The sequence below is a fragment of the Drosophila miranda genome, chromosome XR (assembly GCF_003369915.1).
Source record: "Drosophila miranda strain MSH22 chromosome XR, D.miranda_PacBio2.1, whole genome shotgun sequence".
In the NCBI taxonomy this organism is placed as follows: domain Eukaryota; kingdom Metazoa; phylum Arthropoda; class Insecta; order Diptera; family Drosophilidae; genus Drosophila; species Drosophila miranda.
The window spans coordinates 32,409,966-32,425,276 of NC_046674.1; the positions used below are offsets into that span (position 1 = coordinate 32,409,966).

Below are 15,311 nucleotides of genomic sequence, written 5' to 3' on the forward strand. Positions count from 1 at the left end.
GAGGACTATGTCGGCTCCACTCTTGGCCGGGTGGAGCACTAGAGCAGCGCATGCTGCCTTACAATGGTGGAGGTTTATCTGCAGGAGCGTCAACGACATTCCTGAGGCTCGTCTCCACCATTGTTGCTTCTAGATCGCTGTCAGGGGACTCCGGCTCCTCCCCGACAACGATGTGGCTGAGACCTCTGGCTAGGTCGCTCTCGTCGAACGCGTAGTCGTCCAAGATATCGTCCGACATCATGGACGCCGCATCCGACGCCGGGTTGTCTTCCTTGCACGAGGCCCCTCTTTCGGGATCTCCGGCAGTTCCGGGTCTGGCCGACCTCCGCTTGCCTGCCCTTGCGATCGGACTTGTAAGTGGTTATGGTGACCTTCTTGTAGCCATAATCCACTACACCGTCCGACTTTGCGAGGAGATCAATGGATTCCTCATTTAGGACGAGGATAATCTGGCGCCTCTGCCCTTGGATATCCTCCACCTTTGCCACCTTCCAATCGGCTGTAGGAAGGTGGGGGTTGCAGACCTGCAGTAACCTGAGGATCTTCTCAGGCTCTGCAGGCTTAGCCGAGACCCACGCTCTGGCTCTCGGGCGACTAGGGACATCTTCCCACTTCACGGCCTCCAGTTTCGCCACTGGATAGACCTCTTTTAGGGCCGCCACCGCCTTCATGTAGAGGGCCGCAGAGCGAGCGTCTTGGCAGGCGATGGCTTTCACCTTGCCTTGATGCCACCCTGCGTCCTCACACTTTGGCGGTGGTCCGCCGTTCTCCTCCAGTTCCAGTAGGAACCGGTCCTGGAGCTCGTTCTCCACCAGGTACCACTTATCGCGAGGGACATGGCCGTCCTCGGCGCCCCTGTCCAGGACACCGATCAGGGTCTTGCCCCTCGCCACCTCAGCGAACGACCGGTTCGTGAGGTGGGTCTTCACCCGCTTGGCTTGCTGGGCTTGGCCTGGCTGATTTGCGGGGTCCTCCGCTGAGCGTTGCCGCTTGTTGGGGGCCTTGGCTGCGCCCTTTCCGGCTTTGGCTGGCTGGAACAGTGGAAGGATTGAGCAGGCCCACAGCCTCTGCTCCTTTCCTTCGGCTGACGCCTTGAAGTTCGGGTCTTCGTTGGACAGGATGAAAGCCGCTCGTCTCCTGTCCTGGTACGACGGCTTTCCTCCCCGTGGTGCAGAGACGCTGCCCGCCGGGGCTCCCCTGGGTTCTTCGGTCCCGGTGCGCTTACCAGCCGCGATTACGCTCTGCTTGGCAGCCACCCCGGTATCCGCTTCGCCCTTGGAGCCACCCGACTTGGAAGGACCCGATTGGCTTTTCGGGCCCCCCCTCGCTGCGGCTGCTGCCTGAAGACGGTGGACCGACTCAGTCTCCTTCCCCGTCTTCTTTGGACCCGGTTTCCCAGGCGCTGGTGCCGAGGGATTGGCTTGTCCCTCCGGTACTTTAAGAGGAGTACCGAGCTCCTTTGCGGCTTTGTTGGTTTTTATATGTTTATTATTTGGCATAGTAGTTCCCACGAGTAGGCGGGAAGGGGATGGTCACCCGAGGCATAGCCCGCTTGTCCCGGGAAGCCTGATTTAAACTGGAGGTCGGCAGGTATCCAGAGTCCGCATATTAGCGACCGGGCACCCCCCCGGCCATGCATCCCTCGGCATATAACAGTGTCACCTTGGATTGGGGTAATTTCACTGAGAGTTTTCTTCTCTCCGCCCGACTACCATTCGCCAGCATCCTAGCAGAGACATGACCGTGCTAGGACCTGTTTCCAGCCGCCCTCACGGGGAGAGTATAGTCGCACTTCCACCGGTGTGCACAGTTACGGCGGGTGACGGTTCGCTCACAACCCTCTGTGTCCTAGGGGGGGTGTGAGACGCAGACCGCACCGGGTATTACTAACCGGAGCGGCTGCGCCTCAGTTCCGAGTTCACAGTTGTGCGAGCCGACCCGTCATCCGTTTGTCCCCCTGTAGCACCCGATGGCTGACGGCCTTCTGGACGTTACACACATCCACTTTTACAAATCTAATATACCCCAATACTCATTTTGAGTATCGGGTATAAAAAACGCCGCAAAATGATGCAAACGCCGCCGCCGTTGCACTGGAAAGAGAGAGAGAAGGAAGAAGCTGTACCAGGAAAATCGCTGCCGAGTTCAAACGAGATGGAAGATTTCGAAAATGCGGAAAACAATACTGATGACAAGATTGATCAAATGATAAAGTTGCTAAGTTTGAAAGTGCTTTGCGATGAGCAACGAGAAATGAAGATCGCTCCTTATAATTTTACAAAGTTGTGAGCGATTGTGATGGAAAATCGGTGCCCATAGAAAAATGGTTCGAGATTTTCGAACGCATCTGTCGACGCATATGAGCTTACTGAAAAGCAAAAGTATGTGCAGGCCAGAGGAAAAATTACCGGTGCAGCTAAGCTTTTCCTTGAAGCTGAATGCGTGTGCACCTATGGGGAACTGAAGAACGTATTATTGGATGAATTCACATGTAGCTATAACAGTGCGTACATTCATCAGCTGCTGCATGAAAGAAAGAGGAAGAATATTGAGTCGATGCACGAGTACTTGCTGCAGATGAGAAAAATAGCAGCAAACGGACATGTTGAAGACGCAGCTGTTATAAGCCATATTGTGAACGGTCTGGACATAAGAAACGAATATAACTATGCCATGTATCGCTGTAAGACCTTCAGGGCCTTGAAAGAAGAGTTCGATATCAATGATCGTTTGAACATATCGGAGAAGAAGGGCAATAAGGAACAGCATAAAACGAGTTTCAAACAGAAAAGTGGGCTAAGCGGCAAAAAAGAATATTGCTATAACTGTGGATCAGGAGAACATAAACGCAAAGACTGCAAAGCCGAAACGAAGTGTTTTAAGTGCAATCAGAATGGTCACATTTCGCCTAACTGTCCTTATAAAACCGATAAAGTTGATAAAGTCCGCGTCATTTCTGGTCGCAGTCGTATGAAACAAATTCAAATAAACGGCATTGTAGTTGACTGTCTTGTAGATACAGTGTCAGATGTAACCATAATCAAAGAGAGTATGTTGAAGACCATTAAAAACATTAAACTTTTTAAGTGCACAACTTTGTTGCGCGGTCTGGGTCAGATATCAACAAAGCCTGTTGGATACTTTAATGCAGAAGTTACCGTGGATAAGTTGCAGACCAAACATAAGTTTTTAGTCGTCCCTAGTAGCCAGATTGATTTCGACGCATTGTTGGGGCATGATTTCATTAAAAAGTTCCGTTTCGTCGCTGATATGCAAGGATACATGTTTTTGAAGATTGAAGTAGATCCTGTGCCAACAGATGAGTATGCTCTTATATATAATTTAACTGAAGAGTCATCCTTTGTAGCTCCGCCGCAATATCGAAAAGACGTTGAACAGATGATAAGAAACAGTTACAAAATGCCTACAGAAGTTGCAAAGAAGTCTCCAATCTATCTGAAGATAGTTCCCGACGGAGTAATCAAGCCGTTTCATCACTCACCGAGTCGTTTAGCAACAGACGAAGCCAACGCCGTAAAGAAGCAAGTCGAAGAATGGATCGAGCAAGGAATCGTGCGCAAGTCGTCTTCAAATGTGGCAAGCAGCGTTGTCGTCGTGAAGAAAAAAGATGGTACACCTAGAGTTTTCGTAGACTATAGGAAGTTAAATAGCATGGTATTGCTGGACTGCTTCCCAGTCCCGATCATGGAGGAAGTCTTGGAAAAGCTGCAGTCGGCTAAGTGGTTTACCATAATGGACCTTGAAAACGGATTTTTCCACGTGCCTATCGAAGAGCAAAGCAAGTCGTATACGGCCTTCGTCACAAAGGAGGGATTATTTGAGTTTAATAAAGCACCTTTCGGACTTAAGAACTCCCCAGCTGCATTCATTCGGTTCGTAAGCTATATTTTTCAAGAATTAATCAACTCTGACATTATGCAGCTTTATATGGACGACATAATTGTTTACGCCGCGTCGCCCGAGGTATGCATGAGGAAGACGAAGTTGGTTCTGGAGACAGCTTCACAGTTTGGCTTAAAGATCAAATGGAATAAATGTAGCTTCATTCAGCCACGCATTAGCTTTCTTGGACATATCATTGAGGACGGGAGAATCTGGCCCGGCAAAGAGAAGACAGCAGCTGTCAGTCGGTTTGCTACGCCTAAAGACATTAAAGCAGTTCAAGCATTTCTGGGACTCACAGGCTTTTTCAGAAAGTTCATCCCAGGCTATGCACAAGTTGGCCGGTCGCTCACGAATCTACTCAGGAAGGAAGCAGCTTTCAACATTGGCGAAGCAGAGCAACAGTCGCTACAAACCTTAAAGAATCTGCTTGTAATCGCACCTGTTTTACATTTATACTCACGAGAAGCGCCAACGGAACTCCACACGGATGCATCCAAAGAAGGGTTCGGAGCAGTTTTGTTGCAGCAGTTTGATGGCAATTTCCACCCGATTTACTATTGGAGTAAAAAGACTACAGAAGCTGAGTCCAAACGTCACAGTTACTATTTGGAGGTCAAAGCTGCATACCTCGCACTCAAGAAGTTTCGTCACTACCTGTTGGGGATCAAATTTGATCTTGCCACTGACTGTGCGGCGTTTGAGCAGACAACAACGAAAACAGATATACCCAGAGAGGTTTCCCAGTGGATTCTGTACATGGAGGACTTTACATTCAAAGCAGTAAGCCGCCCAGGGGACAGAATGGAACATGTGGACTGTCTCAGTCGCTTTCCGCAGACTTGCATGTTTGTGACGACGGAGTTAACAGCTCGGATAAAGAAAGCACAGCAGGATGACGATTTCATCCAGGCCACAGCTGAGATCCTGAAGCAGCAGCCATATCAAGACTACAAACCAAAAGGAGGTCTTCTCTTCAAATCTGTAAATGGCAATGACGTATTGGTGGTTCCAAGGCTGATGGAAAGGGAAATCATTCAAGGATCGCATGAAGTTGGTCATTTCTCCACAGCGAAGACAATGCACTCAATTCAGCAGCAATACTGGATTTGATGGGATTGGATATATGGATTTGAAGAGGCTGCCAACATGTTGAAAAGGTCTTGGTTTTGCTTAATTCGTGATGTCTTGCACGTATTCATTTTCCCTATTTTTTATAGTCTTTGTTTCTTGTTTCCTGGGCTTCCTCTGACATCTCTCCAATTGGTAGGCTCTGATGTTCAATTAAAATTTGACCATGTGCCAGAATTTTATGAAGCGTGGAAGTTAGCTTCTTTTCAGGATATTTTTCCAGTAACAGCTCTGCAGTCTTCGAGGCATATTCACCAAACTTGCGGGTATTTATTTTTTCTTTGCAGTTTAAAATATTTAAAATGACACCCAATCTTTTGATAATGTCAATATCCACCCCAGTTATTTCTGCAGTAATTTCGTTTTTCTCAAAGAATGTCCGTGAAGAGTTTCCATCGTTTGTGTTTCCAAATCCTTGTTTGGGGCAGTCCACCTTCAGTGATAGTTTGTCTAAGAATTTCTCTTGAATAATTTTTTCCTAGTCTTTTGTATTTCGTTGGCTGGCGTGCTGTTGTCAAAAGATTCCCCCTCTCGCGGAATGGTATATGCAAGCTTTAAAATAAACTCCATACATCTAATTCTTGCATGTAATGGGGAAATGCCATATTCTAAATTTTCCTCTTCAATTATGGAATCATCAAAATTTTGAAATTCCTTCTGTGTTTTTTTGCAAAATGCGCATTTCAAGGTCGATTTAGTATTAGTAAGTTCGTTAAGAACTTTTCCATCAATCATAGTAAGGAAAAATTCAAAATTAACACTAATGGATTTTTCTTCGTTGACTTTATGTACAAACGGTTTTATATTTGAAATCTGATTCTTAATATAACCTACAGTGGATTTTATTAGTTCCGAAGATTTCTTGGCGTATTTGAATAATATAGGACGGCAATAATGAGCAGACGAAGGTCGAGGATTTTTCCAATATTCCGATGTATCCGACTTAAGCCGCAGTGGCACAAGAGAAGCCAAAAACATGTTAGAATCTGTAATAGTTTTATCGTCTGTAGATATTGCTTGCTTATATTCACTTTGCCCAGAAGATCCATCACAGCCCCATTTGCTGATCAATGTGAGTTTTGGTGGCAGACTCTCAATTTGATGGTGAGGTAAGCTTTTAATGAGCCGTTTCGTAGTATGTTGCACCAGGTCTTGAAGTTTTACTACTGCTGATTGAACCGTCACTAAGTTTTCTTCCGGCCTTGCTATCAATTTGGCATCTGTAATATGTTTGTATTCAGGAAGAACATAGACTTGATGCTGCTGTAAGGAATACCGCAGTATTAAATACTTCTCCTTAGACATTCCCAAGTCTAAAAACAACGCCAAAGCCTCGTCATCGGTACACGACTTCGGTTGTGAATTCGGTGGCGTGATGATGCTATTCTTTATCCTGTCAAGTCTCACCGGGCTTGCCTTAGATGCAGCTTTTGTTAGCTTTTGTCGAAAAGGAACAGAAGGTCCACGAGGTGTTCGAGCAGGTGGCCAACTCTTACGACATGATGAACGATGCCATGTCAATGGGCATACATCGCTTGTGGAAGGACATCTTCGTGGAGCGGCTGGGCCCGACGCATGGCATGCGATTGCTGGACATGGCCGGTGGCACCGGCGACATCACATTTCGCTATCTCAAGTATCTGGCCAATCAGGCGAATCCCCAGCAGCGACCCAGCCATGTGACCATCTCAGACATCAACCAGCACATGCTCGATGTTGGCAGGGAGCGGGCCCGCCCTCTCGGCCTGACCGAAGAGCAGTTGCCGAACACAAAGATTGCATGGCAGTGCGCCGATGCCGAGCGGCTTCCCTTTGAGGAGGCAAGCTTCAATGCCTACACGATTGCCTTTGGCATACGGAAATGCACGCATGTGGATAAGGTGCTGAGCGAGGCGTATCGGGTGCTGCAGCCTGGCGGACGATTTATGTGCCTGGAGTTCAGCCATCTGACCAACGATACGATGCAGTGGCTGTACGACCAGTACTCGTTCCAGGTGATACCGCCCATGGGCCAGCTGCTGGTCGGACAGTGGCAGGCCTACCAGTATCTAGTGGAGAGCATTCGACGCTTCTCCAAGCAGGAGCCCTTCAAGCAGATGATCGAGCAGGCCGACTTCGACATGGTGTCCAACGAGAACCTAACCTTTGGCATTGTCAGCATACACTCCGGCTTCAAGCTGTGATTACGTATGGATGGGATCTAGTAGTAGTTTTAGAAACGAAACCCTTTGTTGGTATTTTAGCTGTTGAGTTTTTCTGTTTCCATGCCGATCACGTACTCCCGCGACGCTGCTGTGTGTATCCCGTCATCACCATCACCGTCAAGCATCGCATTGAACGAGTTGATTTTTTTTATTTTTCTACCGTGCGCTTACATTAAAGTTTTTGTGGCTTTTTGTCAAATATTATATGCGCCCTCTTGTTTTCCTTGTTGTTCGTATATTTAATTGACAGTGCCTCCGATAAATGATCCGTATCTATATGACATGTTGCATCTACAAGTTTTCGCTTTCTAGTATAATCTAAACACTTATCCAGGGTTTTTGTTGGTCTTCCTATTGCTCGTCCCGTGGACGTGGAGGGTCCATCATATAGCAAGCTGTTTCCAATTAGCCAGCTTGCGTATTTGCTATTAAACGATTCTACCTTACGGTGTGAGGTCAACCACTTATTTTTATACCCGATACTCAAAATGAGTATTGGGGTATATTAGATTTGTGGTAAAAGTGGATGTGTGTAACGTCCAGAAGGAATCGTTTCCGACCCCATAAAGTATATATATTCTTGATCAGCATCAATAGCCGAGTCGATTGAGCCCTGTCTGTCTGTCCGTCCGTCCGTCCGTCCGTCTGTCCGTCTGTCCGTCCCTATTAGCGCCTAGTGCTCAAAGACTATAAGACCTAGAGCAACGATGTTTTGGATCCAGACTTCTGTGATATGTCACTGCTACAAAAATATTTCAAAACTTCGCCCCGCCCACTTCCGCCCCCACAAAGGACGAAAATCTGTGGCATCCACAATTTTAAAGATATGAGAAAACCAAAAACGTAGAATTGTAGAGAATGACCATATCTTTAAGATTGCGGAATCTGAATTGGATCGTATTATTATTATGGCCAGCATCAAGAAAACAATTTCATTTTTTCTCGCCCTGTCTCTCTCTAACACACACGTAGCACAGGCGGCTTTGCTTAGAGTAAAACATTAGCGCCTAGATCTCAGAGACTACAAAAGCTAGAGCAACCAAATTTGGTATCCACACTCCTAATATATCGGACCGAGACGAGTTTGTTTCAAAATTTCGCCACACCCCCTTCCGCCCCCGAAAAGGACGAAAATCTGGGGATATTCAAAAATCTCAGAGACTATTAAGGCTAGAGTAACCAAAATTAGTATCCGCACTCCTGTTAGATCTTACTATAAAACGTGTATCTCAAAATTTCGCCCAACCCCCTTCCGCCCACACAAAGGACGAAAATCTGTTGCATCCACAATATTGCACATTCGAGAAAACTAAAAACGCAGAATCATAGATAATGACCATATCTATCAGATTGCTGAATCTGGATCAGATCAGATCATTTTTATAGCCAATAGGAACAAATCAATTTGCAGTGGCTACGCAGCGCCCGACGTCACGCTCAGACTGATTTTCTGTCTCTCTCGCACGCACTCTTTGTCGTGTCGTTTAATATTAGCGACGTCTGCCGGAGGAGAGCCATACTGACTTAGTATCGGGTATAACCGTAGAGTTGCGGTGTCCGCAGCAACTCACAACGTTCCCCCTCGTTAATACTAATATGTATACACATAATTTTCTTTCTTATACTTGTATGCTGCTCTGGGCTGTCCGATACTAAATTTAATTCATTAAGAACAGTTTCCACAAATTCGTTTGAGGTGCTTGAATTTCTAAATATCTCGAACAACTTGGTATTTTTCATAGCCATTTTAACGAAAATTTAATTCTTAAATTATATATAAAAATTATATTCACTGATGTTTGCTTATATGCAACTGAATCCTTTAAAAGTCAAAATAAGACCATAGAGCTGCGCTAAAAATGAATTCAATATGTACACATATGTAGGTAACACCCTTTGACATTATAAAAAGCAGGTTACAAAACCTGCTAAAAAAGACAGGTAATGGTAGAAATACTAGCCTGTATATTCATTCATAACCAACAACATAATTGAGGTAGCGCGAAATGAAAAGTTATTCTAATATTGAGTGTACCTGAACATATGGATTCATTAGTACATTTTGAGCAGTTTTTCAACTTTGACTGGACTTTACAAAAATATTTACCTAAATTTTCCAGAGATTTTTTTTGTATATGTTCCTTGAACTATTTATTACCTAAGTCTAAAAGCCCTTTCTGCGCTTCGGAGCCGTTTGGCTTCTATACCGATTTACCTGTCACAACCTCGCACGAAAAACGGTCAAAATATGATTTTGTATGGGATTTAAGAGCTGTGATAGCCGTTTTTGACCGTTTTTCGCGCGAGGTTGTGACAGGTATGCGTATTTATCTTATTATTTATATATTTTTTCTTAGATCTTATATTTAAATATATAATTTTTGTAGTTAAAATCACTTTTTTATATGGGATAAACAAAGAAGTCGAGAGCCGACGGCGTTTAAATAATTTTTATAATATTTAATCAACCTGTTTAAAATAAGGAAATAAATGTGTAATTATATTATTGTAATGTTTTATATTTTGTAATACATGTCAAACAAATAACAGCTTTTTTTTTATTTCCCGCGCCCTAGTGTACCATACCCCCACCCCTGCCCATTCTTCATTTATTTTGTGGCGGTAGGTCAGCTCATCAAAAGACCCAATACAAGAACCAAACTTAAATTTCAGTTCGAGCGGCCAGCAACTGGCGGTGGCGATTGACCATGCCCGAACTACTGATTTGGCTGGTTCCTACATGGGTACTTTCCGGACTAACCCTATGGTAAACGAACGCCGAACCACTCAAAGAAGAGACAAAAAATGTTGCTCTGTATACTCTACAACCCACCGCGCACCAGCCTCCGAACTAGTTCGGTTTGGATGCAACGTCTCACCAGTAGACGAAGAAACGAAAAAGCATGAGAGGAAAATGAAGAGAGCAGGTAGCTAAAAATGATGCTGATCTGCTCTTCTCCTTTCCCTTTTCTGTTTTCGGTCATTTCATTGCTGGAATGTTCTTTGCGTTTGGCGTTTGTGCAAATCAGTGCGGCTGTCCAAGTGATTATAATTATTCAATTTTAAACAGTAAGTCAAAGCAAATGTATAGCAAACGGCATTTGCGTAGGCTCAATAAAGAAATATAAGACAAATATGCAGCCAAACATAATCGTGCTAGCGGAGAAACAGTGTCGTGCAGTGAAATAGAAAAAGTTGTAGGCCGCGAAATTGGAGAGACAATCGACGAAAATGAAACAAATGGAAAGTGACACTGAAAAATTTAAAGAACTTCTTTAGAGTTTTGATTGGTAAGCTTATATGCTTTTGGTTTTTTTGTATGCCTATTATATATGTATTTTATATTTATAGATGCCATAACTTAGATACGGGGACTGGATCAGCTGAAGTCCAGATTAGGAAGGCCCTACAGCTGCAAAAAAAACGTTTTTTCAAAAACAGTACCACCGCGAACAGCAGACCTTAATTAGTAAATTTAAAAACTTAAATGAAACATATAATAAAATAAAAATTTAAATATGAAAATAAATGAAGATTGATAACCTACTTCATGGGTACCCATTTCACTAGCTACTACATGTGTACCCATTTCACTAGCTACTACATGGGTACCCATTCCACTAGCTACTACATGGGTACTCATTTCACTAGCTACTAGACGAGTACCAATATAACTAGTTCGGGGGTAAACGATGTGGTGTCGCTGGTCCCCATGTCGTAGGACATTGCGGGTAAAAATGGAAATGATGAAAATCATTGTTAAGGGTTAGTAAAGACCCCTGGTCTGTTAGGGAGTGGTGATATCACCACCTCCGAACTAGTTCCCAGTACTGCTGGGTATTGCGTGTGTACTAACACTTGCAAAGATGTTCTTTCTGCGCTCTCTCATGATGACGCGTCAGTACCCGAACGCCAGAGCCGAAGTCTCTGGGGATCCAAAACTGGTAGCCCAGCTTGTGACACATTCTAGTATGAACTGGCACATCTTTATACTGTATGGTTAGTGACCAAACGAAACATAAAATCACAAGCAGATGATCATCACCAATGTGCCCATAGCACAGCCCTCGACGGTCACATCTACAGCTGACCAGACCTGTGCGCCCATAGCACCTCCATACACGCAAATACACAACAGCTGCCCTTCGGAAATAAAACGGGCGCCGCCAGAGCTCATCAGTTCGGCTCCGGCCAGTGGAGTGGTAACCATCGGCAGTAACCACCAACAGCTCCCTCAATCCTTCCTTAAGCCTCCGCAACCAAATCTTCTCCTCGAAGCGCACTTAAACCTCCGCAACCAAATCTTCTCCTCTGAGCGCACTTAAACCTCCGCAACCAAATCTTCTTCTCGGAGTGCACTTAAACCTCCGCAACCAAATCTCCTCGTAGCGAACTTAAACCACCGCAAACAAATCTTCTCCTCGGAGCGCACGTAAACCTCCGCAACCAAATCTCCTCGGAGCGAACTTAAACCTTCGCGACATAGACCAACACCAACCGGAAACTTTGAGTCGAAAGCCATTCCTTAACCACCTTTGCTGTATGCTTGGGGTCTCCATCCTGCTGAAATGTTAGTTCAGCCGACTGATATGAGCATACATCCACAAAGCTGGCAAGATGGGTTTGTAGAATGCTAAGGTAGTCCTCCTTTTTCATTATCCCTTCTATTTTTACTAAGGGACCGAGCTTCCACCACGTAAAGAAACCCCACGCCATAACATTGCCGCCTCCGTGCTTGACCAAATAACTTTTTTCCAATCGTCTATGGCCCAGTCTCGGTGTTTTTTGGCAAATTTTAAACGAGCCTCAACATTTTTTTAGATAACGCCGGTTTTTTCTTTTGAAGGGTCCATCGGGTCCATTTTTGTTGTCCATCGACTAACATTTTTGCCAATAGCTGTGGCAGCATCTTCTGGTGTTATTTGAGGGTCTTTTTTAAGATTTGTGACTATTAGCCTTGCGTCACCATCTCTTAACAGTGGGGGGCGTCCACCAGAAATATTCTTAGAGGCAACTCCACGCCTTTTCTGCACTCTAATTACCACCGACTGGCTAATATTTAATGCTTTTGCAATTTTTCGAGACGAGCAGCCGTTTTCAGTTAAGCACTGGATTTTATTTTCAACTTCAAAAGGAGTTTTTTCATTTTTATTAAATTTTAGGAACTCTTCAAATAATAATGCATTTGAATTAGAGACCAAGAGACTAGAATAGAATAAATGACTTATTTCTTTCTTTTTGCGATGATTTTGCTGCTTAATAGCTGTAAATCAAGATTCATTCGGCGATTACATAGATAAAAATATAAATGTGCAAAAGTGAGTACATGCGAGTGGTGCCGACAGCGGTGGTAGTAGCGGCAGAGGTGCCTGGCGTCGCAACAGCCTCCTCAAAGGGGACCGATGGTGGCGGCGATCTCTCGGCTGGGATTGGCTGCTCTCCGGTGTGATGGACTATTTCAGGCTGAGGTAAGCTCAGTCACGTCCAGGGGTCAATCCACAAGAAATTTGTAGAGATGGGATGGAACCTTAAGGCCGGCGTCAGGGGGCGGCCTATCGTAGAGAGGTGAATCGGGGCTAGAATGGGCACCGCTCGTCGTGTATACGAAGCGGCTGCGTGGACTCGGGGTGGGGTGGCGTCGGTGCCTCGACTAATTAGGGTGAACTTACGCAATGGGGTGTTTTTACTTTGATAATTCGACACTCTATTGTAATTCTTAGCAGTTTAAATGAACTTATTTTAATTGGTCGCCGATGTCTTCTTGTGAGTTCCGGGTACCGCGTCTGTACTCCGGACCGGGTCTCTGCGTAAGTTGCTCTTTGGTTCTCGTCGCCGTCTTTTTATAGGCCCGTATTGCTGGGTCTGCGGGTTTGACAAATGCACTTCCGCCTCGGGGTGCACTTTGCCGTTCTTGGTGATCGTCGCAGATTTTCGCGGCGTCGACTTTCCTCCGTCGATGAACCCGGAAGACCGCACTTGGCCGTTGGCTTGGCCTGGAGGGGGGAAAGTTCGCGTGACCTGATGTCTTCGGTCATCGCTATGGAGTTGGCGCGTGTTGATCGGTGGTTGCGTGCGGAGAGGGGGCGTTGGTTGTGGGGTGCGGTGCGATGCGCTCATTATAGGTCGGGGGACGGATTGTATCGAACCCTTTCGTTACACCGGTTAGCCCAATCCCAAGCCCGATCTTCTTGGCTCCCTTTTTGGCGGCTGTGGATTTCGGCCGGCCCAGCCTGCGGGCGGGAACGCTCGACGACGAGCTCGCCCCTACACTAGCCAGGCTAGTGTCGCTGGCGTCGGCCTCCGTATCTACTTCCATTCGCTATATAGCCCCCTCTATCGGCGTAGCTCAACACTACGGCACTAGTGGAGACAAGCACCGCAAGCTTTAGCGGGGACACGAGCCGCAAGCTCCAACTTCGAGCTCGAACCTTTAGACGAACTATTCGCACTTGTTGTCGAACTAAAGTCTGCACGTGGCTTTTGCAGAGGTAAATTAGCAAATATTAAAATGCTAATTTCTGCACTCTTTTGCACCGAATTAACTCGCACTTGTATCGCGTAATGTCGTGGCAATTTATAAATTACACTCTGTACTTTTTTTTTTTTTTGGACGTTGACATGGAATGACTGCATCTTTCAAGAGGCGATGCAGTTACTGCACCGTCAAGTGGCCCGTGTGAAACCAGCAGAAGGCTGTTACGCGCGGATCCCAGGCAAATCGCAGCCCTCCTCCCGCCCAACCGACCGAGGGGCGCTGCCGCATGACGCACAGTGCGTAGCCGAACCGAACGGGAACATGCAAGAAAGATAGCTATTAGACTAACATTCGAGGAAAATTAGCACTAAACTTACTAAGAAACTAAGCATGCAATCAAAATACAAATACCACTACAATTACTAATTACTAGAAAGGTGTGTAAGGATTAGTAATTTAATAAGAGGAAGAGAATTAGTGGTGGATATAATATGGTAGAGGGAATTATAATCCGAGCATAAGACCCTAAACGGTTCATGCAAGGAATAATTCGATCTACAAAGTGGAAGGAACAACGGTATAAAATTTCTAGTCAGTCTAATAGGAATCGTGAAGTTTATGCGGCTCAACAGATCAGGGCTGTCTATGTCACCCCTGATCAAGTTGTGCATAAATATCACACCAAGCATTTTTCTACGGTTAACTAAGGATGGGAGGTTTACTAATAGTAGTCTACTAGAGTAAGATGGGAGTCTTAGACCCGCATCCCAGTTAAGGCCCCGCAGAGCAAAGAGTAAAAAGTTTTTCTGTACTGATTCTATACGGTCCTGGTGTACTTTGTACTGAGGGCACCATACACAGAAGCCGTATTCTAAGATCGGACGAACAAGCGAGGTATAGAGAGTCTTTGTTATATAGGGGTCGTCAAATTCCTTTGACCACCTCTTTATAAACCCAAGCACGCCCATGGCCTTATTTACCATGGTAGAAATGTGTTCGGAAAACTTTAACTTGGGGTCCAACATAACACCCAGATCATCCACCAGGGTAATTCTTTCAAGAGAACCACCAAATAGGGTATTGGGAGCCAACAAAGAGCTAGAACGATGAAATGTCATAACTTTGCATTTCGAGGCATTAAGGTGTAACAGGTTTGCACAACACCATGACTGAAAGTTATTAAGATCGGATTGCAAGCGAGAATGAAATGAGATGTCCTTGTAGTGGACACAGAGTTTAACATCATCCGCATTCATAAGTACTCGAGAGTATGTTAATACTGAAGGCAAGTCATTAATAAAGAGTGTGAAGAGTAAGGGGCCTAGATGGCTGCCCTGTGGTACTCCCGAAGAAACCTTTACTGGTAAAGAGAGGGAGTTTTTGAAGAGGACTCTTTGAGACCTGGAACAAAGATAGCTAGAAAACCATCTCAGGAGGTTGGGCGGAAACCCTAAAAGGTCAAGTTTATGCGCTAAAAGGGAATGGTTTACAGAGTCGAATGCTTTACTAAAGTCGGTGTAAATAACATCCGTCTGTAAGTTACCTTGAAAGCCTTTAATAATGAAAGAGGTAAACTCTAACAGTTTAAGCAAAGGTCC

General features: G+C 45.3%; 2 protein-coding genes across 3 annotated transcripts in view; both read left to right on the forward strand.

Moving 5' to 3' along the window:
- The window catches only part of LOC117186430 (neuronal acetylcholine receptor subunit alpha-7), a 378,182-nt gene that overhangs the window by 142,776 nt on the left and 220,095 nt on the right, over positions 1–15,311 (forward strand). The window lies entirely within an intron of this gene.
- LOC117186433 (2-methoxy-6-polyprenyl-1,4-benzoquinol methylase, mitochondrial) lies at positions 6,446–7,402 on the forward strand. The gene has a single exon (XM_033387239.1). The coding sequence runs from the start codon at positions 6,456–6,458 to the stop codon at positions 7,215–7,217; it is 762 nt and encodes a 253-aa protein (XP_033243130.1). The 5' UTR covers positions 6,446–6,455; the 3' UTR covers positions 7,218–7,402.

Coding starts and splice junctions, on each gene's coding strand:
- LOC117186433 (XM_033387239.1), top strand. CDS start 6,456: ATGCAGCTTTTGTTAGCTTTTGTCGAAAAGGAACAGAAGGTCCACGAG.